General features: G+C 40.1%; 1 protein-coding gene and 1 pseudogene across 5 annotated transcripts; both read left to right on the top strand.

Moving 5' to 3' along the window:
• Positions 1-2,746: 2,746 nt before the first annotated feature.
• LOC112842385 (spindle and centriole-associated protein 1-like) lies at positions 2,747-5,198 on the top strand (annotated as a pseudogene).
• A 4,411-nt stretch (positions 5,199-9,609) lies between these two features.
• Positions 9,610-26,256, top strand: LOC109194891 (glucosamine-6-phosphate isomerase 1). Of its 5 annotated transcripts, none has more exons than XM_025897274.1 (5): positions 9,610-9,783; positions 24,396-24,523; positions 24,647-24,748; positions 24,851-25,033; positions 25,156-26,256. In XM_025897274.1, the coding sequence occupies exons 2-5, from the start codon at positions 24,400-24,402 to the stop codon at positions 25,368-25,370; spliced, it is 624 nt and encodes a 207-aa protein (XP_025753059.1). In that variant the 5' UTR covers positions 9,610-9,783; positions 24,396-24,399; the 3' UTR covers positions 25,371-26,256. The 5 variants fall into 5 exon arrangements, with proteins under 5 accessions (XP_025753059.1, XP_019201786.1, XP_025753058.1 ...); XM_019346241.2 differs by having other exon boundaries at positions 9,610-9,831; XM_025897273.1 differs by having other exon boundaries at positions 9,611-9,747.
• Positions 26,257-26,808: the final 552 nt, after the last annotated feature.

Raw genomic sequence — 26,808 nt, 5'->3', positions numbered from 1 at the left:
AGTACAAGTCTCGAAAAAGTTTGCATCTTCGTAACCTTGACCTCAAGGTCTGATGCCAAGTCTTGTCACTTGAGACTGAGGTGATGCAGGATTTTGAATTTTTTTCTATATGTGCAGCTACTAAGAGGCTGAAGGATAACACTGATATTTTTATATTTTCATGGAGCTGCTCTCAAAGCTTTGTCATCTCACCTCAGTTCCTATAATTCAGTCCTGGTCCTGCATCACAGTGTGTGGTGTGGAATAAAACTGTGACAGTGTCAGAAATTTAGCTTGATCATCTGAGCGTACTAACCAGCAAACCGAAATGCAGCATGTAGTGATGCACTGACGCTGGCCCTCTGTGAAAACCCGGCACACAACCAAACAAATTTGGACAGCAGGAGCCGGCGATGTGTGCTCTAACTTCTGACTGAAGCAAGGAAACTGGATGGACAGACACAGCCAAAGATTTAGATTTCAGGTAGTAGGCATTTGGTACACTACATGCATAAAACCTGGTGTCCTTCCCATATTTATTAAATCCAGGTCTCACAGTGTGGTGATAATAAATTCTGTAGAAAGTGAGTAGGCATTTAGGAAACAAATATAATTAAACTATTTGTGATGTTTAATAGCCATAAAGTGAGAACAGCGGACACTGAAGAGAACGTTTTCTAATTTATTACCTTTAATTGACCCGCAGAGGCTGAAACATCAGGATAATTCAGGTGTGTTTAAATAGCTGCGTGTTTGCTCAGCAGAACTCTGGTCGAGCAAATTATGTTTTAAAAAGTGGCAGCACATCTGCTCTGCCTGAATATTCTCCAGCAGAGTAAATGTGTCTGTGTGAAGTGCGAAGGAGAAGCTCCATCATGTTTGTTCCGAATTAGCCATCCACCTGCACCTGCTGCTTGCAACCTCATCGCAGTGCAGTGCTCAGGTTTGTTTGTAGCACTGAAAATATGTCACATCGTCATTTATTCTCAACCTGTGCTGTGTTGCCTGCAGGTAATTAAGTCCTGGGGTTTTCACTGAGCCAAATTATCATACTGTTACACTCCTGTATCTTCTCCTGAGTGTGAGGGGAAAGCAAAGCCTGACATTACCATCTTTGGGGAAACTGCAGTCAGCTGAGACTGAAGAAGTCACTTGGATGAGTGTTCTCCCACTGAAAACGCTACGTCCAGATGAACAGAATTAACTTTTGGAGATTGACCATTACCAGTTTATCATATAGGCAGAGACCTTGGTCCAAGAAAGTATAATCCATCTAACTCATTAAATTTGTAGGTACTGTGTTCTGGGATATCCTACACTTCCATGTGCAAACATGGATAGCCTGAGGTTAAGAAAGAGCAAGAAGGTGGTCCCATGATAGTGCAGTTTTTGTTATGGCCTGCAGGGGAGGCAATTTCCAGACAATTCTTACTGAGTTTCATTTAATACAACACTATGTGTCAGTTACTAATTGTGGCCCTCTTTATTTATTTAGGTAAAGCGGCCATGCTTTACAGCATCATTACCCTGCCTCTAACTTAGCAGTGTGCAGTCAAAATGTGGCAAGTGTTCAGTGTTATAAATATCTCCCTTTTGATTCAAAGCTGAATTTCAAAGCAAACACTGAAGCTGTGTGCAGAAAGGGCTCCTGTGTTTAAGAAGGCTTTTTGTTTCCACGTTGATGAAACCATGATGGTTTTATTTCACCGTGCTTTTAATGAATCTGTTTTGTCCTTTTCCTTGGTGTTGTGATTTGGATAGTTATCTGAAAAGAGCAGAAACTATCTCAGATCGTTAAGTGGTCTAAAAGGCTGATTGGAGAACCACAGCTGAAATTTTCTGTACACCAGACAGTTACAGCGGTCAGCTGGTTTAATTTTTCTTGATGATCCTTCACGCATTAAAAATCGTTTTCTTCCTCCCGGACAAAGGTTTCTGGTCCCAAACTGTAAAACGACAATATTTAAAAAGTCACATTTGTGGATAATATGATGGCCAAAATTAATGTTAAGTTTGTTGTCAGTATTTTTTGCTGTACTTTTTTGTTTTCTGTTGTTTCTTCAATTCATGAGAACAAATCTAACTACCGTTACAAATTAAATACCTGAACCTTAAAATGTTCAAATCAAGGATTCCCAGCACTTTAATTCCGAACTCAGCGTCCACATAGAAGTAATTGGCAAATTGAAAAAGAAGGTTGGTTGCAAAGTGGTTTGCAGAAGAAACGGCTTAAAAAACACTGCTGATATGAACTTTGTTTGAAATCGTTTATTATATATCTGGCATTAGAGGTGAACATAAACACTTATCTAATGTCATTTCAGCTCTCAATGCCACCGTGGCTGTTCAGAGAGGAAACATCAGTCCTGGTTCTCAGGTTCTTAATCCTGATCCGCCTCAGAGCACGTCAGGTAATATCTGCAAGGGATGGATTTTCTCCAAAATGAAATACTCTGTTTGAAGATGAGATCATGTCAGAAAATCAGTGTTGTTCTTCTTTTATATGCTGAACAGACTGGATCGGTAATCACACCAGCAGAGCCAGGAAGTGTGGTTCCCAGGGTTCAGAGCTGGACGGCTCCCCTGTTGCCTCTCTCAGCGGGGATCAGTCCAGTCTGGGCCTGCTGCAGGCCTTGTTGGGTCAGGTGGAGCTGGATTTGGTTGCACTGAGCCCTGATACAGCAGCAACATCTGCACAGAGTCCCAAAAAGCACAGGACACAAAGTCTCACTGGATTTTCTGTGGCCTTGGTCTCTACACTGGGACGTTGGTGCACATCCTTAAAAAGGTACTGCCGGATATCAAAAAGGTTTTGTCACACAAGCTTTTGGAAATTATTATTCAAACTAAAGATAATCCATGCAGGCTTTACTCACATAAACAAAAAATAAGAGCGTGTTATCATTGTCACTGCATCTTTTAGCTTATATCCTATAAGATAAGGTTATCTTATCTTATAGGATATAGGATACACTCATTTCTTATTAAATGTTGGTTTTATTTAAAAAGTCATGTCATTGATGGGATGCAAGGAGACATGAATTCCAAGTTTCAAATCTTTAGATAGCAGCAAAAGCACATTTTAGAAATGCTTGATCTGTAAAATGTTTGTTACTATTACTGATTTAGCATCACTAATGCTGAAAGTCTCATGTAAATATGCTGAAGCACAGTTCTTATCTTTTTCAGGGGTCTTCACATTTGTAAATAAATAGAATCAGTTTTTAAATTTTAGCGCAGGTTTGCTTTGTTGCAAATATTTGCAGTCTGCTATATGTGTTTAAATCACTGTCTGCCTGTAATGTGTTAGAGGGAAGATGAAGCTCAGAAGGAGGCACAGGAGAAGAGAAAACTGGAGGAGGAGCTGAAAGAGCAGCAGAGGCTCATTGATGCTCTCACTGCTGAAACCATGACTCTGAGAGAGGAGGCTACAGCCCTGCAGGTGGGACTGGGCTTAAGTTATTGTTAGTCCAGCTATGCTGATAAATCATGAGTTGGTGACGATGTGCCTCTCAGGCAGGGTTACAGCAGCGGACGGCAGAGCTGGAGCGGAAGTTGGACACAGTGGTGTTGGCGATGGGAGGGCTCGGACTGCTGAGTGAACACAGTGGCCAAACCCCACACTCTGAGGTTAAAGTTGCAGGTTTGTGCAGTCTGTCTGTGTATATTCTGTCCAGAGGAATTTGGTAAATGGTGAACATGGTTTATATTATATTATACAGGCTGTCAGTCTGCGACGGGTGCTGAGCGAGTACCTGTTTCCTCTGCTGTCCTCCTCTCACCACCTCAACAGCGGGACCACTTTCAGCATGTTCCTGGTAACTTTCTCACTTCCAAAATTATTATCTGATTTCAAATATTCACCCCAGAAATGATTCACCTTGAGGCGGCTAACTTTTGTTTCTCGTTCTTCCACAGCAACTTATCCTGCGCCACCGCACCAGCAGCTTCCTGCTGTCGATCTCCTGCACTCCTATGGGACCTCCGCGCTCACAGCTCAGACTCTAGTCTCAACAGTCTGCCCCTAGTTCAGCTTCCCTCTGCTTCCTCGCTATCGCTGACCCCTGACCCTCTTCGCTCACAGAGGTCTCCGGGCACAGTGCTAGCTGAGATTGCTCAGCTGAGCAGAGAGACCGATCTTATCAGGGCTCAACTCAGCCAGGCAAAGGGCCTCGGGTCAGGGGTCAGAGAATCGCTCGACAGTGGCAATGAGAGAAGAGGGTTGAGCTGCAGCAGCACCGGGAGAGTAACACCTCAGAGCGCTGCAGAGAGCAGGATGTCTGGGTCCAGCTGTAAAGAGAGGTGTAGCCAGCATGTGTGGACTCCTGAAGAACAACAGCTGACTCAACAGGTGAGATTTAAGGGGTTGTTTGAAGCTCTCTGAGAGGAGCTCACCTTTTAGAAGTGGAGTAGTGGCTGCTCTTATCCTCCCTTCATAGCGTGATGCGACAGGTGTGTCGAGGAATGAACTGCGCTGAGCCTTTAGGTGGCCTACTCATTCAGATATAGTAATGATTCAAATACAGTGTGTGTCTTGTTTTTTGTTGGGGTTTTTTTTTTTTTTTTGCTTAGGCAACATCACTCAACACTTTCAGTGCAAACAGTGTGGAGCAATGCCTCCTGGAGCTGAACAGGCAGAGCGCTGCAGCCCGAGGTCGACTACTGGAAATAATCGAGCAACAGAAGCAAAGTGTTTCAGCCAGAGTCTCACCCTCTGTCTCCCTGATCCCAGCTTCTGCCTTCAGCCCGAATCCAGAATCCAGTGGGTAAAAGCAACATGTCGCTGTCTGTCTGGAGCACACATGACAGTTTAAAATCATTACACCTCATCTTTTGCAGCGGAAGGCCTGGAGGCATCAGAGCTGCTGCCTGAGCGGGAGCTCCGGTCACACAGTGGTGGCGGTGAGGGTGAGAGGAGGTGAGTATCAGATCGACTCAGAGAGGGATGTTATGACAAAGAACAGCAAGGTTCTTTTCCCATTTCTTTTCCAGCACCTTAAACAGACACAAGGTGATGATGTCAGGAAGAAGAACTGACTGAAGATCACATGATGTAGAGGATTAATTATCTTTGCTGCAGGTTTGCTGGCTCTGATGCATCTTCTTACAGTTTTGGAAGATAAACTAGGGATGGCAAAACACAGGTACACACACGCACAGATATCAGTATTTGATGAAAGGTCTGCCCCTCACAAACTCCTCCCAGCTGACCCAGTTATAATGAGTTTGGTGGTAAAGATGTGTCGATAAAAATTATGAACCAAAATTTTATCCATATTCTGTTTACATTTAAAAAATATTGCTTATAGCACCATTTAATCTATTTAAAAGCAGTATTTCAAAGCCTGAACTTATTTCAACATGAAATACTATCACATATAGATTGTCTGCAGTCAAAAATCCAGTGTAACCTAAATTTGTTCCAGTATTATTCTTGAAGTGGTTTTAGCTGCGACACAAACAGTAAAGGCTTTAGAGTGAAAGTTGCTTATTTTCTGGAATTGAAAACTCAGTTTCTATCTTTAGGGTTAAGACTGGAGTAAAGCCGTATCCACGCTGTACTGTTTAATCAGTGCTTCTCTTGGGCACTTCAATCAGGCCGGTGTGAGAACACTCCTTCCACATCACCACAAACACACAGACTTTGCAACAAAGAAGTTTTGTTGCTCTGCTCCTCCCAAACTCCTCCCATCTGCTCCCAATAACTGAGATGTCATATAAGATGTATAAGGAGTGTACATGAGTTTCAAATGAGTAATAAAAAAACACAAAAGTCAAAGTAGAATGGCTACACCACATGATTTCCCAGAAACCATGTGACTTAAGTTTCACCTTACTGATAAGCTCATTTATACACAGCCTACGATGGATTGAACAGCTGTTTCCAACAAATCTGTACAGCTGTGGACAAAAGTTGTCAGTGACACAAAGTTTGTTTTGCAGTTGTTTTTCTTTTGTATTTTGTTTTTTTGTTTTTTTGTTTTTTACACCTACTAAATTAGTTCCCAGAACTTTAAATAAATTATTCAAACTTGTTGCCAAAAAAAACTAAGTAAAGCTCATTTAAGATAACTAAGTTAGGGCAACTTATGATGTTGCAAAGAACAAACATGGGAAATTCAAAAGTTTCAAAACCTTTTTTTTTTTTTTTTTTTTTAGCAAATAAATGTTAAAAATTGTTTTAACAGTGGTGCCACCACCAGTACTTTGGTCACAACTGTACTCACTGTAATCAAGTGTTAAAAGGTGCAGTACAGACTCTACTATTACCTGAGTAATTAATAAATCTCACTTTGGAAGACCAAAATCTTTCATAGAAAGATCAGCCATTTTTTCATGTTGGAGATGTTTGGAATAAACATTCTAGGTTCGAGACCGTATTGCCATTGTCATATGAATTTACATGTTATTATAATAAGTTAGATAGGAGATAACATTTCAGACATAGATATCAGGTATGCATACATGAATGTCCATGTTAATTAAATGTACAGAACTGTGTGGAGAAACGAGAGAAAATCCATCCTAACTAAAGTGAGTGAGGGATGTTTCTGTGTTTGCAGGATGGTAAATAAGGTGTGACACTTTGGAACATTTTTATTCAGAAATAAGATACCAGCACCCCACATAGCAAAACTGGTATTGCCCGGATCTGGCCCACACAATGTGCCTACACATGGCCCACATACCGCAAAGAATGATGGCCCTTTGGTGGCCCACACATGGGCCAGCTGCAGACACACTGGTGGTCCTGTGCTGGTCCAGCTTCAGCTCTGGCTCCAGATGTCAGCCTAATGTGTACCTTAATCAAGCCATGTAATAACAACATGTGCCGGAACATAATAGTGCAAAAGGAACATGACGAAATGACAAGACGTGCTTCCTAACTACATTCGTACTCTTGACATGCAAACTGGAGGAGCCAGGGATCGAACCACTAGCCTTCCAATTAGTAGGTGACCTGCTGTACCTCCTGATCTACAGCCAGCCTGTGGTAGATGTGCGTAAACCCTCACTAGGTTTTGGATAAAGTGTACACTCACAAACCTGTCAAATCTGCATTTAAAACGTTGGCTACCATAGCAGTATAGTATTGCAACATGGCATTTGGGTCTTCTAACTAAAATAAGAAAATAGGAACATAAATAGTGCCTCATTGCCAGACCTGGCCCACATCTGGTTGACATACACCCGGCCATGACACCAGTCAGTCAGAAGTGACAGCTTGACACCAGATCCGTGCCAGACCTGCATGCAATATGGGACCCTGCATCACAGCTCCCAACATTAATGTGACAGCATATTTAACCTCCCAAGACCTGAACTCTTTCATGGCATGCATTTTTAACTTTTCTTTGCTATTTGGGCTGATTGGGACCTGATGAGTGCAAAAACAAAGAATAACCAGATTTTTGTTAATCTGATTTTTGTTTTGAGACAAATGAGATCCACATAAGAGGACATTTGTTATAAATTTTGATAGAACAGTATAAAGTCCTCGTAAGTGGCTATCAGGCCCTTGTAGAGCAAAATTTAGTATTTTGGTCTAGACAACCCAAAATGTGACGTCCACATATGTGGACGCCAGGTCCTAGGAGGATAAATATAGTTTCATATCATATCAAATTGTTACACTAGTACAACTTTAGCATCATTGCTCTTCACAAATAATAATAATAAAAACAAATAAAATTTCAATTATTTCCTAAAAAACTGACCTTAAACAAAAAAAAAGAAAACAAAAAGAGAAATTGTAAAAAAAAAAAAATTAAAACTAAAAACAAGAAGAAAGCTACAGAGGAGTCGAAAGACACCTGTGTGTTTAATTCCTCCACATTGGTGTCACAATAAATGACTCTGTCTCATTTAGAAATTAAAATATTCTCTTCGCAAAACAACTTGTTCCTCCATCATCGCCATCATCTCATCTCTTCTTCCTTGGCACTGCTGCCCTCTTCTGGTTACAGTAGGTCAGTGGTCACTGAGAGGAGCTGTGAGCTGTTAGTCTGCTGACTAAAGATTCGTCTGTGTTAAACCATTAATCACATTCTAAAATAATCAACCATACTTTAAATGCTGTTTAATGTGGCACCTCGTATTGTCCATTATCAACTTTGCACATTATACTCTGTAGAAGAAGAGTGTGATGTAATGTGAAGTGGGCAATGAAGAGTGTTCTACAGTTCATATCAACCATGTCAATGAAAGTTAAATTCTAAAATAAAAACAAAACAATAAACCATGAATGGATTTTCTACCACTTCTTCTAGGAGCCTAAGCACAGAAGCCCAGCTCCTCAAAAATATATAGACCAAATTCAATTCAATTCAATTCAAATTCTTTATTGTCCCACAGGGGGAAATTTGTTTAGTTTAGCAGCAGGCAACAATAAGAGTAAACAAAACAATAATACTTAAATAATAAGGACAATAATAGTAATAAAGAACAGCTGTCTGTACAGAAAACGTGTCTGTACTGGTCACCCTACAGAGAAACAAGAAGATAAGGACAAACATGCAGACAGGAGGGCAAAAAAGACATAGAGGTTTATAAAAGTTCATCAAGATTAATAGGAATGCTACATGAAGCAAACAATGTTATTGAGCTTCTCTATTGTCATCCTGCCTGGTGATGGACGAGTTCATGCCTATCTCCTATCTTATTCTGAGCCCATGGATGCAGCCATACCACACAGGACACATGACCAGCACACACTCTGAGTGTGTTTCTATACCCAGTTTACTGAAAAAATGGAAATACCCAACAGTGTGTCTGTATAAAAGTCAGTTCATATCCAACATCTATACCCACTTATACTTGTAAAGCTGCAGAGAGCACAGCACATGCTGAACATATAAGTGAGCTCAAAATTAACAGTCACGTCTAAATGTAGCTTGTTTCAACGATCTTTAAGGATATTTAAGGACAAATAAAAGGCCTGGAATGGATTCAAAAGTTCAAAGAATGTTTCAAAAATTAAAGAGATCAACATTTTGATCTTACTCCTCTGTTTTTCACACCAGTACTCCTTACTGGGTAGGTAGATTGGGTCTATGATCATGCTGAATAAATCGATTATTACAATTCAAAAAACGCGGAAAATTGGTAAAACAACAATAGATAAGTAAATGGGACTTCGTATTCCAAAATCATTTTATTTTCATCAACTTTTTTAATCAATGACGCCTTTTAGCAGCACTTTTTATACATGAGAATTTATAAGATTAATTTAATGAGTGTCTGAGCCTTAAAATGAACCCTCAGCATAAAGATGCAGAGCTTATTATTTTAACATTAATATCAGAAACGTAATTGGTTATTTTAAAAACTGCAAACAATCTTAGTTTTTCAAATATTTCAAAAGCTTCTTTCACCCATCGGCAGCTGTTGTTTGGTCGGGAATGCATTTTGGGCAATGATGAAAGGTTGGAGTGGACATAATGTGCAGATGCTACTGTTTAGACTTTTAGATCCTGGGAAGCTGAGAGGGCGTTTGTGCAACAGCAGACTCATTCTTTTTGTTAAAAGCTCACAATAATCGTTCAAAACTCTCGCGTAAAAGTAAAAAAAGGACTGGCCTTTGGGACACAGCTTTTTTTTGGTCATTAAAGGGCGCTGTGGAGCAACCCGGTGCCTTTTGTTTTCTCAGCTCTTGGACTTGAAGTTCAGTTTTCGTCTCTTCCGCGGTGCGCGCTGTTCGCCTCCAGCAGAAGTCACATGATCCATCCAGATCCGTGTGCTCGGACTGAAATCTGGAAACAGTGGAAGGTAACGCTGGCTGCATTAACTAAAGACTTTTTTTAGGTCAGTAAATGTGAGGTTTTGGTGACACTGCGCGGGTGGGTAAAAACTGTGAGTGATTTGCGAGTTTGCTCGGTGTCAATGGAAAATTGTACTTAGTAGTCAGTATAAGCTTTTAATGATATAAGTTTGCATATGATAGAATACTGTATGTTGACCTTTTGATGACTTAGACTGTTGTCCACTACAAGACTGTTTTATAAATTCTTTCTCACAGCGATAATAGCTGAACAAGCAGGAAGAGGAGAGCTGGATACTTTTATCTGCGCTCTCTAACAAGAAGAAGGGCTGCGTCCTTCTGAATCTCACAACACACACACATACACCTCAACCACTCTTATCTTCACTCCCTACGCACTAACATTCCTCTGCCTATGAATAGACGTATTCACTGTTGTCACCAGTGACTATAAATGCACGAATAAAGAAGTACACTGTGTGACTCTCTTCTGAGACGTTCACCCATGTACATGTGATTGATTATATTGTCTCACTGTGTCTCTGTTTTACTTTGGCAGCCTTCTATTTGGGAGATTTCCCCCGACATTTCTTGGTCCTTCGAGCCGGATGAGACAGCCTATTTAAAGCAGCTCTCACAGAAGGCGCCTCACCAGGTCCCGTCGGTGCGAGAAGCCCACGTTGAAGTCTGCCGGCAGCTCACGCACTAGGTGTGTGATAAAACCCAAGAGCGTGAATTCGGGTCTTGGTCAACGTTTTACAAGCGGTCCGCACCATCGGGGGCTGATCAGGTGCATCTGAAGAAACCAGCGCCAAGGTAAGACAGACTACTTTGAGATAATAAAGGTTTGCGCAAAAACGAAACTTAAAAGAAAATAGACTCGTCCAAGAGAGACTGGAAGCATTAAGCTCGTCTTGAGGACTGGTAGTCAGCTCGCCCGCAGAGGGTTGGAAGCACTAAAATAAAGATTGAGCTCGTCATAAGTGATTGGTAGCTCCCCGAAAGGGTAAAATAGGCCTAGCTCGCCCACAGTGGCTGGAAGCAGTACGCTCGCCTTAAGAGGCTGGTAGCGTGAACGCGCGTTGAAACTGTCTGTCTTTTATTGTCTATTTTTGTGGTGGAATAAGTTGATTTTTACAGCACAATAAGGAGGCTGAACTATTCCACTGATTTGTTTACTGTTGGTCGCTGAAGTACTGGTGAACTGAGAGGAAGGTCGTGTTTTATCACATAAAGTCGACACCGCTTTTGAGAATAGCTCAAAAGTAGAAGGGCGTGTCAGCCACCTCTCTCTGTTCTCGTGCCAGTGAAAGCGCCGCAGGTGTGTGTGTGTATTACTAAGCGCTAAAAGAAGCATAAACTAATAATGGGTAATAAAACAACAAAACTCACTGCTGACGAGCAGTGGTTAGAAAAGAAATGTCCAGGCGCCGGACAAATTAGTGCATGTAGATGGAGAAATCCTAAGAAAACAAAATGCCCGACATGGGAGGGAAAGTGTAGCCCCTCCGCTTTAACAAAACTAAAAGAAACCTTACAGGCAGAAATAAATACTGAAAAAGATCCAAAAAAGAAAATAAAACGGCTCTCAAGAGCTACAATATTTTTAAGGCAATAAAAGAAGGAGAAATGTAGATTTTAAGGAAGAAAGAAGGGACAGGAATGATAGAGATAACCGTTGTTATAACTGCCGAAAAGAAGGGCATTTTGCAAGAGATTGCAGGAATAGAAGTGAAGACCAGAGTAAGTGACTAGAACGGGAAGGGGAGGGAGAAACTGAAATCTTCAATATAGAACAGTTACTCCTAGGATCTGAGCATAAGCCCACAGTAACCATCCATGTCAACGGTCAACCAATGACCATGCTTTGTGATACTGGAGCATGCAAAACAGTAGTAAACCAAAAGCCCAAAAGCTTAAAGTACTCAAGTGATACCTTGATAGTGTTAGGGTTCAATGTTGAGAGAGGAATCCAAAAATAACCACAGATCCAGGCGTGTGCAATTTAGACGGCATTTTAATGAACACATGTGTGAGTTCAACAACCCAATCAGTATTGAACTGTCTTTACCATATTCAGACAACAGTTTTATAGGGTTAAGATAGTACAGCCCCCTTTTCTGTTGCTAGGCAGATTTAAACAAAGCATACGTCAACTCAAAACCACAAATGTTCTGTCAACAACCTTTAACATAGTTTTAAAGAACATTGTCTTCGGGTCGGTGCTTCCCCTCAGCTCGTCTTCGCTGTCGCTTATCTCCTAGGACATCTGTTGCACTTCCTCTAAGTACGTCGGCACAATTCTGCATTTGCAGCAAAAATACATCTTCACTTCTGCCCTACCAAAATAGATCTACTATGGTGTGTATGTGTGTGTGTGAGTGTGTGTGTATGTGGGTGCCTGCTGTGTAGGCTATGTATGTGTCATGACCTCGTCTGCACCCCAGCTCACCTCACACCTCTCGTCTTAGCCAGACATAAGGCCTGTGCACATACACAGCTGAACTCTGTGTGATTTCTAGGCTAAATGTCACACTCAAACCATGAAGGAAACTTACTCAAACTGAACATAACTGAAACTTAAAACTTACTCAAAAGGATATAAGGTGTAAATGATAAAAACTTAAATCTTAACTTCTAAAGGATATAAGTAATAAAAGATAAAAAATCACTCCAGGCGTATGGCATGTAAGCAGGTGTGTTGCAATTCCTTTCAGAGCTCCTGTTCCCCCTCAGCTTGTATTGGCTGATCATTAACGCCCGCCAAGAGTTTCTGACCTTCACTTGACCAGGAGCCACAGCTCTTCAATAAGCTCAAATGCAATCATGTATAAAAGATTAAAATCATTTTCATAACACAGGTTTTTCCTTTTCAGATCTGCTAATATGTTTGCTCCTCCTAATATAGTCTAAAAGCCACCCCAAGCAAAACAATTTGAACTTTCCCCTATCAGTGATCCCTCTAACTAAGTGTGTGTGTTAATCAATGATACATGCATAATAACACCCTGCTCTTAACTTGCAGTTAAACTCTGGTTTCAGTTTCACTTCTGCAGAAGCCTGCAACTTCAAACACATGTAACTTCCTGTCCCTGCAGTCTACACAGAAACCTTTATACGGTGGCCCCTAGAGACAAAGCACGCACAAACTCCAAAACACATGCAAACTCCAAAACACATGCAAACTCCAAAACACATGCAAAATACAAAACACGTACAAAATACAAAACACATGCAAAATACAAAACACGTACAAAATACAAAACACATGCAAACTCCAAAACACATGCAAAATCCAAAACACATGCAAAATCCAAAACACGTACAAACTCCAAAACACATGCAAACTCCAAAACACATGCAAACTCCAAAACACGTACAAAATCCAAAACACATGCAAAATCCAAAACACATGCAAACTCCAAAACACATGCAAAATACAAAACACATGCAAAATACAAAACACATGCAAACTCCAAAGCACAACGGAAGTGCTCCAGGACGCTAGGGGCAGTGTTGAGCTTTTGTTACCTAGTAACTACACAAGCCAGGACGTACCAATGACCGGATTTGGGCTGTATCCCAATTCAGGGTCTGCAGCCTTTTTTTCCCCTCACTTTATTTATCTCATTTTAGACATACAGTCAAGGGGTCTGCAGCCTTAAAGGCCGCATTTTAAGGCCAAAGGCTGTCCCAATTCAAAGGCTGCTCGAAATGCGGCCCTCAAATGCGTCCTTCATTTCCCTGAATTTTAAGGATGGGTCAGTGTAGCCTTCATGGCCCAACATATCCCAGACTTCATAACGCGGCGGTGGTGTGGATAATTTTGCCGAAAAAAACCGTGGAAGCGAAGCGGCCGAAGAGTACTTTCAAAAGTAAGTACTGAGTATTATGTCACTTATTTATGTGCAAATGTTTAATAATGAACAACATTAAAACATTACTGTTGGCCACATGTCGGGAAAGTTATGTGCCATTAGCAGTGTTGGGACTAACGCGTTATTAAGTAACGCGTTACAGTAACTACGTTATTATTGCGGTAACGAGCACGGTAACTAGTTATTATGCCAAAACCAGGAACGCGTTACTCGTTACTGGGATTTAGATAGGCTCGTTACTCGTTACTTCATGTGGTGGATATCGCGGAGCTTCAACAGATTCAATAACATTAGCAAGTGGTGGAGGCCAGCAGGTGGATGAAGGAAAAGGGAGGCAAGAGGAGAGACCCGAAGCGGCCGCCGGTCCGCGTGTCAGGTGAACTGAACTTCAGGTAAGAAGTTATGACCTGCAGTCTATCGGAGTCAGATATAAACCAAGTTTAGGTGGAGTTTATTTTCGTTATGCTGACATTTTCGTACTGCGTGCTAGCTAGCATGACGGAGTTTCTATACAGCTGTGTGGGTGCTATGTTACTGATGTTGAACTTTATTTTGTTCATACGGTTAATTATTAGAGTTGCCAACCGTCCCGTAAAAAACAGAATCGTCTGGTATTCAGAGAAAATATTACGCGTTTCGTACTGAGGTGAAAATTTGTCCCGGACTTCAGCTACAATGAAAAAGACACAAAGCTGAAGCTGCACAGCTGCCTCTTCTTCTCTCATTCTCTCCTCTCCTGTTTCTACTTCAATCATGAAACTGATCAATGATCAGCTGATCGGCTTTTCTCTCTTGTTTATTTATCGCCCACTTTGCGCCAGAAAGAGGAAACCAGCGGATGTCGCGTTAAACAACAGCAGCACGTTTAAGCTTGATCAGCTGTTGTTAGAATTTAATATTATATTAATTTCTAGTATCAGCTGATGTTTGCTGGAGCCACAGCTGTAAAGCTGCTGGTCATGATATCGGTTTGGTTATCTGGTGAGAGGGAAACATGCAGATGAAACCAGGAGATGTCCTTACTGAATCATCAGAGCTGAACAGGTGATGGAGAAACAGGTTTACCTTTTAGGTGACATGAATGAGTTGAAGGGAAGTTATGAACTGTTTCTGAGAGACAAATAACACCAGCATCCTTTTCTACGTAGCTGACAGCTGGTAACTGTGCAGGGGCGGGTCTAGCAAAGTGTTGCCAGGGGGCCAGGTAGGGCATTAACAGGGAAAGGGGGGCACAAGGAAATACTTTTCTTTATTATTCTCATTTAAAATGTCTCGCTTTTAAAAAAATAATTATCTGAGTCTTACAACAAACGATTGATAGATTGATACATATATACCATCAGAACAGTGTACATCACTGTCACAACAGTGTTTATTTTCATTCAAAGGCTTTATGATTTTTCCTATAATGGTGGGCCGGTCTCTAGTCAAAATGCCCGGGATGATTTTTTTGTCCCAGTCCAGCTCTGTATGCAGCTCATCTGCAGTCTGGTGTTACCTACATCTTCCTATTCAGAAGGCAGAATTTCCGAGTTCTGAGTACAATCAAAAGCACCACGACTGCAGTTTTTGTGTTGGATGTAAAAAGCAGGCTAGAATCATGCGGCGGTCAACGACGGTCCAGGCGTGGGATTTCTCTCGTGGAAATGTGCACATTATTTTTTCCTTTCTATTGGTAGGTGGCACAGTGCACTTGTGGCAAGTAAGCAAGCTAGAAGACTGGCAGTCTGGCTGGGTATCCAGTTACGGAAGCAACACATTAACAAGAGAATTCTGAGTAAAACCAAAGTTACTTTCCCTAGTAACTAGTTACTTTGAAAGTAACGAGTAACTTGAAGTAACTGAGTTACTTTTTTAGAGAAGTAACTAGTAATGTAACTAAGTTACTAATTTAAAGTAACTTACCCAACACTGGCCATTAGCGATGTTTGTCCTAACTTGGTTTTAAAGCCTTTACTTCAAAATATACGCCGTTCAATAGTTGACTTTAATCTTACAGAGAATGTGATGATTTTATGGATAATTAAAGTCAGTCATATATCCACAAACACAACAAGCTGAAAGTCAGTGATGCTGCTCGGTTTGCAGTCCTGAATATGACGGCACAAGCAGGATTCACTGCACTGTTAATGTTAGTTATGTTATATTGCTGCCTCTGTTCGGTGGTGTCGAGCCAAACGGACTTTAACGTGTGTTTGAACGAGCTGACGGTTCACTCGTTAAGCTGAAAGAAAGATGCTTTAATCACAGGAGTCACACATGTGTCCACTGTACCATCTGGGAACTCTTCTTGTTTAGCACTCGTAATAACACAAACACTAAATCCTCCTTCTCTTGTGCTGTTTTGTAGCAGTGTGTACACCTGAGACTGTCACCTGTCTGTCTGTCCTGCACTCTCTCTCTTTTTCTTTCTCTCTGATTGTGGAATAAAAGTATGAACATGTATTTATAAGTTACACTTGTGTTTGAATCCTGCAGCTTATCACACATTTGATTTCCATGTGTGACGACTGCAAGTGTCCAGAGTGAGGACAGACTGAGGGACCCACTGCTGCACATCATCTGTGAGGCTTTGCACCCCTGATGATCCACCAGGACAAACTCAGCAGTGTGTGAGGAAGAGGAGGAGGAAGAGCCAGCAGCAGCTGACAGATGGGGAGAATAGACAGACTGTTCCCTGTTTGTGAAGGACTGCTAGGAAAGTTTAACATAACTAATTGTCTGTCCTGAATCAGTCTTATTAGGTAATGTTCAAATAATGTTATCATTCCAGTGTTTTCAGTGTGGGAGAAAGTACTCAGGGCCTTCAAGTTACACACTATGAAAGGCAGCAACAAGTTTCATATTCAGAAACCTAAAGTATGTATCAGCAGCAGAATGGAGCTAAAAATAAATGTTTGTTTCAGTTCTATGAAGCTTTGAGTATTTTGGATTAGTAGCACTGCTGTGTTTGTTGCATCATATTACTGTAATTGTTTATATGCTTTATATATTCTGAGGTAAGTTGATCTATAGTGTTACATCATATTCTATAAGGATGTTATGTGTTTGTATACTTTCTGCCCAGTTTGACCCATTTAGCAGAAGTCAGCCTGTTTAAGGCTCTGATATCTATTCTGTGTGACTTAAAGCAGTTATGACATGGTCTGATTTTCTCACCCAATAAAGGAATATTCAATATATCAGTCTACTCTTCATTCTATCAGAAACAGTTATCACAGCTTGTACATTTTCTTTTTAGAAATATATGTAAGCAATGAGCCAAATTTAGTAATGCCAACATACTGAAGGAACAACATTTGTCTCTTATGTATGATACACCTATATATGCACTGTCAAAGATACTTGTCTTTGAGTGAAGATTTAAGGTGATAGACTAAGGAGCTTGGAAAGAAAAGGTGAAAAGACATAAATAACTGCAACTAGAATCTGTACTGAAGCTCAGTATTTGACACAGAGTTCATGTTCACTGCTGTAATAGCTAATAATGATTAATATAATAACTATAATATTGGCCATATTATATTTACATTACCAAAGTGATACTACTTTAGTCTCATGAAAAACATTAATTAATTGTTATTTACTAGCTAATCTTAAAATGACTGTTCAGTGCAGAAATGAAGCCCAAAAGTCATGTTTTACAGTCCTGTGGTCTCAGCCTCAGATACTTATCAAATCACACAAAGCTCTTGTAGAAACAAACAAACAAATTAACAAAATATGTTCTCCTTCATTTCTGTCAAACTAAGTTGTATGACACGTTTCCAGCGGTTAGTATAATGGTTGCTAGGGAACCTGGGCAGCGCGACGGAGACTAGACCGTCCCATACAACCCAAACTTGCCGTTTACTTTGCAAATCGAGCTCAACACTGCCCCTAGCGTCCTGGAGCACTTCCGTTGTGTTGGAGTTTGCATGTGTTTTGGAGTTTGCATGTGTTTTGTATTTTGCATGTGTTTTGTATTTTGTACGTGTTTTGTATTTTGTACGTGTTTTGTATTTTGCATGTGTTTTGGATTTTGTACGTGTTTTGTATTTTGCATGTGTTTTGTATTTTGTACGTGTTTTTTTTTTGCATGTGTTTTGGATTTTGTACGTGTTTTGTATTTTGCATGTGTTTTGTATTTTGCATGTGTTTTGGATTTTGTACGCGTTTTGTATTTCGTACGTGTTTTTTTTTGCATGTGTTTTGTATTTTGCATGTGTTTTGTATTTTGCATGTGTTTTGTATTTTGCATGTGTTTTGTATTTTGCATGTGTTTTGGATTTTGTACGTGTTTTGGATTTTGCATGTGTTTTGGATTTTGTACGTGTTTTGGATTTTGCATGTGTTTTGGATTTTGCATGTGTTTTGTATTTTGCATGTGTTTTGTATTTTGTACGTGTTTTGTATTTTGCATGTGTTTTGGAGTTTGTACATGCTTTGTCTCTAGGGGCCACCGCACCTTTAAGATTATCGAAGCATTAGAAAAGCATTTAAAATTATAGATTCAACTCAACAGTTCGAAGTGGTTATAACTGGACTTGTAATAAAGACTGATATAATACCAATATATTTGAACATCTGAATGCATCTGCGAAAGCAACATCACCCTCAATCATGAAATGGTAATGATGATTATAAAAGTAGCAGCAAATAATAACAGCAAAATATTTCTCCTCTCGATAATAGTTAAATCTGCATCAGGGCACACCAGTGTGAAATCATTAACAGAAGGTTTAACAATGAAACATAGTTAGGATGAAGACCATGCCCAGAATGAATAGAATGAAAGAAAATACATAACTCACACAAACACATATTAAATGAAATAGAGAGATGTATAAGGTATATTAAGGTTTTGTCATTGTTCAGCCAAGGAAAGTGTGTGAAAAGGAAAATGTCTCCAGCTTGGGAGGGGGTGAAACTGCAGATCACCCCCATCCCTCGATGGATGCAAAATAAAATATAAATAAAATATTGTAATATACTATTGCTGTTATATAAAAAGATAATAACATTAATAATAACATAATATTAATATGAAGAGGCACCTCAGTCAGTTATGATGTGAGGTGGAAGATTGTTAAAAGTAGTCTGATTCAAGCTTAAGGTTTGCTCAAACTCAGTACAATGATATAGGAGATGAAGAAAATAAGGAAATAACTACACTAATCAGGTGCATAGAGACACTTGACCTGCTTGTAAACCTGTCATCTTAGATGAGACTTTGTTAAGATGAAGAGCAAACCTATACTAACAACTAATGAGCCAAACCCTGTATACAACAGCTAAAGCTACAAGATTGAGAAGCTGAATTAAATATGTGGACACTACCAAGCTAATGAGGAGCGGTGACGTGCATGGAGATGCTGGTTTTGCTCACTACAATTGTATAAATAGAGTTTGAATTCATTACTGTGGATGTACAGTGAGTGACCTCTATATATCTTGAAAAGCATGTCTGAAATACTCGTATGAAAGCATATTTTGAGTGATTTTAACTGTGTGAATGCTGTAAGTAGTAGGTTTTGAGTGATTGGGTGTGATTTGTACAAAAATAATAAAACATAAATAATAATAACACTACAAAGGTTCATAGTAGAGTGTGTGAACAAGTGGAAGTTTGAGAGAAAAGGCAGTGTGTGTGATGATTCCTGATGTCTGAAAGAGCTCAATTTAAAAGTGTGTGTGAAATAAAGGTGTATCGTTTTTAGATCAAGGGATTTAGATTGTTTTTAGTAGAATTAAAGAGGGTTTTTAGACTATAAATACAATGAAAGACAGAGTCTGCAGAAACAGGAAATGTGTGCCTGTCGGTGACAGGAAACCGTGTGTGTGTGAGGAGATAGGTTGAATTTAGAACTCAGTGATAAGATGCATGAATTAAACCGTATTGTAATAAATACTTGCAATGAAGAAAGCAGCTTACACTCAATTAATATGAACGCAAAACCTTGATGCCATAGGCAATTTGTTTTTTGTTTTTGTTTGTTTGTTTTGTTGGGTTGAAAAATGAATAAATTTGTGATCATACTTGTGGATCACAGTGACACATAATGATTAGGCATATGATTTACTAATGCAGATGTAATAACTTTATTCTAAAATTCAAGGAGAACAAACAAGAACAACACCTTCAGTTGTGTATTGTTGTTGTTCTCTGTGTAGTGTGCTGAGTTTTGTTTTTTGTTCCTTTTTTTGAAATGTTGCTTGAGTGATGAGCACTGTAACTTCTGAAGTAGCTCTCACCATGCGTCCTTGATGATGATAAGTCCAGAGCCTGCTGAGAGCTGGGTTGTCTGTTTTGTTTTATGTGACAAGGATGAAAAATTAAAACTTAGTTTCTTGTTTTGAAAAAAAAAAAAGAAGAAAAAAAAAAAGAGAGAGAGGTTTTGTGTTTCTCAGCCAAGAACAACTACAATTTCATTTTCTGTTTTGAGACAGGATAACAATAATAATAATAATAATAATGATAATAAAACAAAGAGTGATGTTTTGTTTAAGTGGTGAAGACAGCTAATACTGCAAAATACCATTTAGTGCATGATCTGCGAGCAATATATGAAATCATCTTATTTATCTTTAAATAAACTCCAATTATGGAGACCGGAAGTCACATGCTTAGGGCACACCCTCAGGTGAAGGCAGAAAGCTACTAAACAAAGAAAAGAAGCCATACAAAATGCGCCACAGCCACAAAACTAAGTATTCACATTCTTTCTGACTCTTTGTGAGCCTGAGTTATGACCTTGGCTCCCTGTTTTTCTGCTTCCACCAAGGGTGGGGGTGACGCTCCCGTAGCATGTGCTCTGTTCTCTTTACTATCACAAAGAAGAAAAAAAAGAGAGAGAGGCCCCTACTCTCTGAATACAATATTCTCTTCATAACTCGGCAGTATGAAATGTCATGAAACAGTGTAACTCACTCACAGTAAATCAGCAGTATAGGATAATACAAACCTATCTAATAAATCTAATGATCTTCAAATTCTTTTAACTAAGAAGTGTGATGCAAACTAAAACTACATACTGATTACACAAGAAGTATGATGTGGCCTACAGCAGTATCATGATTCACTCATTTTGATTACAGGTATAATGTAATATATGACAGCATAATAATCTCACAACTGCTACAAGCACATTTGCCTTTCTTAACACACGCGAGTGAAAGGCAACTGTTAAGAAAATGCCCTTTTGGGTGAGACAGGCCCAGAGGCCCTGCATGCAAGCGTACTAACACACATACATGCAATGAAGAGCAGCTTACACTAGAGCACACACTATATGTGTGCCTCTATATCTCACATTGGTGCTAAAACAGGAAAAAACTTAATAGTTTTGTTATCAACTGCTGAATTTACCCACTACTGACATTTAACTCTCCAGCTTGCAGGACAATAGGTGAAACGTTTGTGAAAACAGAGAAGGAAAAATAAAGACACAGCTGAGAGTCTGGTATGACCAAGCAGTAATCAGACAATAAATTTAGTTGGTAATACAATAAATTGTGAGATGCTTTCTGCTTGATTGATGCAACACAAGTAATTTACTGTATGGAGGAAATTCTCTTTTGTGATAATCTTTTGAACGTGCATTTCTGTTGACCTGTCAACTTAGCGCATTATAAGCTGATATGCAAATTAGTTGATTGATATTAGATTTGAAAAAATAACCGTATTATAAAATAAGTGAATAAGATGTAACAACGGTTGAAATTAGTTTTTTGTTTCTAGTGTGTGGAGAAGGTTTTATCATGGCACACATCTGTTTACATGGGAGGAAACTCCTCATGTGATGCGACATTTAGCAGTTTGCAAGTGTGCAGCACATCAGAAGAATGACTATGAAATTACAAAGGGAAACAATTTTACTGACAAAGGATGAACAAAAAGCAGCTCCCACAGCTGAGCAAAAGAAATGGCTGAAATGCGGAGCGCAACTAAGAGATGACTTGATGATTTGTGAAGGAAAACCAATACTTCCAAAATCTCTACACAAAACAGCAGCCTTAGTGACACATGGAGTTACTCTCCATGCGTCAACAGGAGGGATAGGAGATATAATCTCCAAAACAGTTTTACACTCTAAATTTCGAAACTTCAGCAAAATGCTTATGTAACCATTTTATTCCAACATATGGCATCCCCACTCTGATAAGATCAGATAATGGGACACACTTTGTCAATGAGGTAATCAGCAAAGTCTCTGAAGCACTAGGATTCAGCATCAAAAATCACTGTGCTTATCACCCGCAAAGTGCAGGATTAGCGGAAAGAACTAACGGCACAATAAAACAGAGACTTTGAAAATGTATGGAAGAAACAGGAAGGCCGTGGCCAGAGTGCATAGGCCTAGTAAAAATGTGGATGAGATTAACACAAGGTTCACAAAAACTTACGCCTTTTGAAATCATTTATGGCAGACCATTTCCACTGCCAATCACAAGTGAACCTTTAGATAAATCAATCAGAGAGACCACACTAGCAGAATGGATGTCGAAGCTACTAGAAAACAAAGATATTGTTTTGAACAATAAACTGCCTTCTGAATCTTCTCCAGTATCTTGCAGGTTGAAGCCAGGTGATTGGGTCCTGATTCGAGTTCTCCAGAGAAAGAATTGGAGCTCGCCCCGCTGGGAAGGCCCATACCAAGTGCTTATCACCACACCAACCGCCTGTAAGATAGCAGAGAGACCATCTTGGATTCACCAAAGTCACTGCAAGAAAGTGAGTGACAGCCCAGACTCATAGACTCCAGCACCCCTACCTTCTGGTGATCTACCTGGTGAAGAGAGGGCTGATTGGGTATATCCCGCCCTCTACTTCTCGCCAGTAGTCTACTCACCCGAGGATCTAGGTGTGTTTGGCTGTCATGAAGACACTCGCCGTCCTAGCAGTTGTCCTCCTGCTCCTAGCAGGACTCCTCGCACTTTTCGAGGACAATAAAGAATAAAACACAAGCCAAACGTGCCGCCAGCTTTTCGGGTGTTGGCTATCAGCATAATAAAATCATCATCAACGAGACAAGCTCATCTACCATCTACTCGCTTAACTTCCTTAGTATCTTTCAGGGACCACCCCAACACGAGATAATCACCATTGAAGACGCTGGACTTGACAATGGAACGTGTGATCAACTTTTCTGGATCAACTTCAACGTGACGAACCGGAACACATCCATTCACTTCCCAGTGTTCTTGGACCAAACCCCAGGGAAGAACCACTCCATGTGCTACCGACAAGACAACGGTAACAGACCGCTGGGAAACACCACTAATTGTAATCGGACCGCTGGAAACGGAGAAGGTGCCCCTGTGAACACAGCCAACCCCTCTAATGGCACCTACTGGGTGCAAGGAATGGCCTGGCTGTGTGGACGACGTGCCTATTTCATACTGCCCCCAGGATGGACTGGCATCTGCGCCCCAATCTTCATCTCTGACCACACCTTCAGAATAACTACGGGAAACGCCACGAGGACTCGACGACGAAGAGATGTCTCTGCAGTGCAGCCACAGGACCCCAGGGCACGCTTCAGGCCGTGGTTTACCCAAAACACCAGAACAGGAAAGTGATAAACACGCCAACATACACAAACATACACATCTACACACACTGACTCAAAATGAAGAGAAACACACACCTGAACAGACGTGCACTTGTTGATTGAGTGAGAAATGACACATACACACATCAGACAATGTACACTCATCAAACATGACTGATGCCCTGAACGCCTTGAGACAGATCCAGCAGGCCCAAAATCAGGATTATGTAAATAATACAAGTGACTGCTAAAAAGACTACTACTCCCTTTTCACTGTGCAATACTTTTTGTTAAAAACCAACGGTGCAATAGACTTCAATACTTGAAATACTTGCAATTCCTTTGTATTCTTATTCTTATTTATTCTATTTATCCCTTTTTGTATTTTCACTTTTATTTTGTGTTTTTGTAACATGTATCCTGCCATGTCTAAAACTCATGATTAACTGTATAATTGTTTCCACTGTTGCTGCATACATAGCCGTGACAAATGATGATGATGATGACCCCGACCTGTTGGAGCATGAAGACTTTGTGTGATTAATGATGGTGTAGAAACTGTACAACAAGATGTTACATACTGATATCTCACTTGAAAGTTATACTGACAACAGGAGGGAATGTCAATGGAAAATTGTACTTAGTAGTCAGTATAAGCTTTTAATGATATAAGTTTGCATATGATAGAATACTGTATGTTGACCTTTTGATGACTTAGACTGTTGTCCACTACAAGACTGTTTTATAAATTCTTTCTCACAGCGATAATAGCTGAACAAGCAGGAAGAGGAGAGCTGGATACTTTTATCTGCGCTCTCTAACAAGAAGAAGGGCTGCGTCCTTCTGAATCTCACAACACACACACATACACCTCAACCACTCTTATCTTCACTCCCTACGCACTAACATTCCTCTGCCTATGAATAGACATATTCACTGTTGTCACCAGTGACTATAAATGCACGAATAAAGAAGTACACTGTGTGACTCTCTTCTGAGACGTTCACCCATGTACATGTGATTGATTATATTGTCTCACTGTGTCTCTGTTTTACTTTGGCAGCCTTCTATTTGGGAGATTTCCCCCGACACTCGGAAACCTCGGAGCTCCAACTGCTCTGTTTGTGACTGATTTTTATTGATGAGTCTAAAGTCTGATAAGGAGTGTTTTGAGCCGATCTTCTTAGACTCTGAAGTTGTTTAGACAAGCAACGTGTTCATTTCTCACTATTTTGGCTTCTGCAGGACCATGAAGCTCATCATCCTGAATGACTACGACCAGGCGAGCGAATGGGCAGCAAAGTACATTAGAAACAAGATTTTGCAGTTCAGCCCTGGCCCCAACAAATACTTCACTCTGGGACTCCCTACAGGTAAGAGCAACGTGCAACCCTGTGATGTAGCATTTAGCACATGTATTTAGATTTGCATGATTTTAATGTGCAGCCTACGTTTCCTCCTCTCACTCCTTTGTTGCTTTCTCTGCCCGTCTTCAGGAGGCACCCCTTTAGGTTGTTATAAGAAGCTGATTGAATACTACAAAAATGGAGCTCTATCATTCCAGTACGTGAAGACTTTCAACATGGATGAATATGTAGGTAGGTCCTGATTGTTCTCTATTGTGCCATTAAGCATACAGAGTGAGGGACTCTTCCAAGCTCTGGTCTTGCATAAGAACCTGTCATAAACTCCTTTTATAGGACTTCCCAGAGATCATCCTGAGAGCTACCACTCCTTCATGTGGAATAACTTCTTCAAGCACATAGATATAAAAGCAGAGAACACGCACATCCTCGATGGCAACGCTGCCGACCTGCAGGCAGAGTGTGATGCCTTTGAGAAGAAGATAACAGCTGCTGGGGGGATTCAGCTGTTTGTTGGAGGTCAGGAGGGCACACAGATAAGAGTGAAAATACTGCAGCCAGTCAGCCACACATTTATTTTCTTCTGCCCTGTAATAAATGATTGCAAAGCAATTAAACCCCCTCTTCTTGTTCTGTGTCAGGTATTGGACCTGATGGCCACATTGCATTTAATGAGCCTGGTTCAAGTCTGGTATCCAGGACCAGGGTGAAGACGCTGGCGAAGGACACCATTATGGCCAATGCCCGATTCTTTGATGGCGACCTCTCAAAAGTCCCCACCATGGCGCTGACGTTGGGAGTGGGCACTGTAGAAGATTGGAAAATTGTTGCCTGTTCTTCATATTCTATAAAATAATATGTTTTTAGTTGCTGTCTGTGAGGCCCACATTTAATGAGCTGGATTTACAAAAACATAGTTAAGTATTTCAGCTGAGCCCATGATAATGCAGAATAACACTGGCGGGGAATTTTTCACTTGAATGAATACTTTTAATTTTGAAAATTTAAATTGGATTTTTTTTTAATACATTTTAAAATTTGTGCAGTTTATTTGTAGTATAATTTAGTATTGTAGGTACTTTCATAAAACACGTAAACAATTCCTCATCACTCTTCATTGTCGTTTAGTGGTTAAAGGATTGTCATGATAGTGAGATGTTGCTAATGAAGCTGTAAAACTTGGGAAGGCCACATAAGAGTACAAATCTGTGATTTAGTTATAAAATAGCATATTTTATTGTACCTGGTGTACCAGGTAACTGAAAGTGATATTGCTGCAGGGTGAACTACAGTATAATTATTACCTAGAATTAATCTCACTGGATCTCCTGAGTACGTGTAACTGTAAAATACAGACAAGGAAAAGCCACCAGGACGTGTCCGAGGGATTGGCTGTGTTAGCTCAGCGAGAGAGTTATTTGTAAAGAAAACAATTTTCACTAGCAGTCAAAAACTAACGTGTACACTTATGTCTGCATTTTTATTTTGTTAAATAGAAGCAAAATTAAAAGTGCTGGCATGTGTCTGGCCATAAAGAGAGTACCAATTTGTTTTTTTTGGTAGTCAATGACAGGCTTCAGTTAGTTAAGAGTGAGAAAAAAATGTGTTGACATTTGCAGTTTTTTCTTGCTATACAATATTTGAAATTTAAAAAAAAAAAACATTTTCAGAAATATTTGTGGATGTTTTCTTGTTTGTTTGTTTCTTGTACTACTTAAACACTAAAGTGGGCCTGCAATTAATTTTTAGTCTGTCTTCATTCAGTCTTACTGAGATTGACTATTTTTCCTTGCTGAGCAGTCTCGCTGTAATATGGAAGTTTGATTTGTGGTGGAGCTGTAATCTGCAAATACCAGGCACGTGCAGAGGGGGGGCAGAAGGGGCTTGAGCACCCGCCCCTTTCCTGATGGGTGCCCAAAGTGCCCTTTTGTTGAGGCAATTTTTTAAAAAGATTTTAATTATTTTTTTTTTAATGTGTGTGTGCGTGCGGAGTCCTGTCTGTGCCCCTCAACAATAATATTTAACTATTAATCACAGTTTTGCTAAATAAAAGGATCTGGCTTGCATCAGTCACATGATCACCATTAACCAATGATCGCCCTTGACGGCAGAACGCACTGGTTACGAGCCGGGAACGAGCTCACAAAGAACATGTGCATTTTTTGCGGTCCGGAGCTGTAGGAGAAACACAAATTACCTCAGACACACAGACTGATGCGACAAAACCAGTAAGCAGGTGTACAGCGCACACTGTAGTCTAAAGCACACAGGAGTATTAGCTTATTACGTACACG

The sequence above is a fragment of the Oreochromis niloticus genome, linkage group LG2, assembly GCF_001858045.2.
Source record: "Oreochromis niloticus isolate F11D_XX linkage group LG2, O_niloticus_UMD_NMBU, whole genome shotgun sequence".
In the NCBI taxonomy this organism is placed as follows: Eukaryota; Metazoa; Chordata; class Actinopteri; order Cichliformes; family Cichlidae; genus Oreochromis; species Oreochromis niloticus.
This window is presented reverse-complemented; position numbering and strand designations above follow the sequence as displayed.

What these genes read in the sequence shown, in the direction of transcription:
- LOC109194891 (XM_025897274.1), top strand. Translation starts at nt 24,400, where the DNA reads ATGAAGCTCATCATCCTGAATGACTACGACCAGGCGAGCGAATGGGCA. An exon ending in CACTCTGGGACTCCCTACAG is followed by an intron (nt 24,524 to 24,646) that starts GTAAGAGCAACG and finishes GCCCGTCTTCAG; the next exon opens with GAGGCACCCCTTTAGGTTGT. An exon ending in CAACATGGATGAATATGTAG is followed by an intron (nt 24,749 to 24,850) that starts GTAGGTCCTGAT and finishes CTCCTTTTATAG; the next exon opens with GACTTCCCAGAGATCATCCT.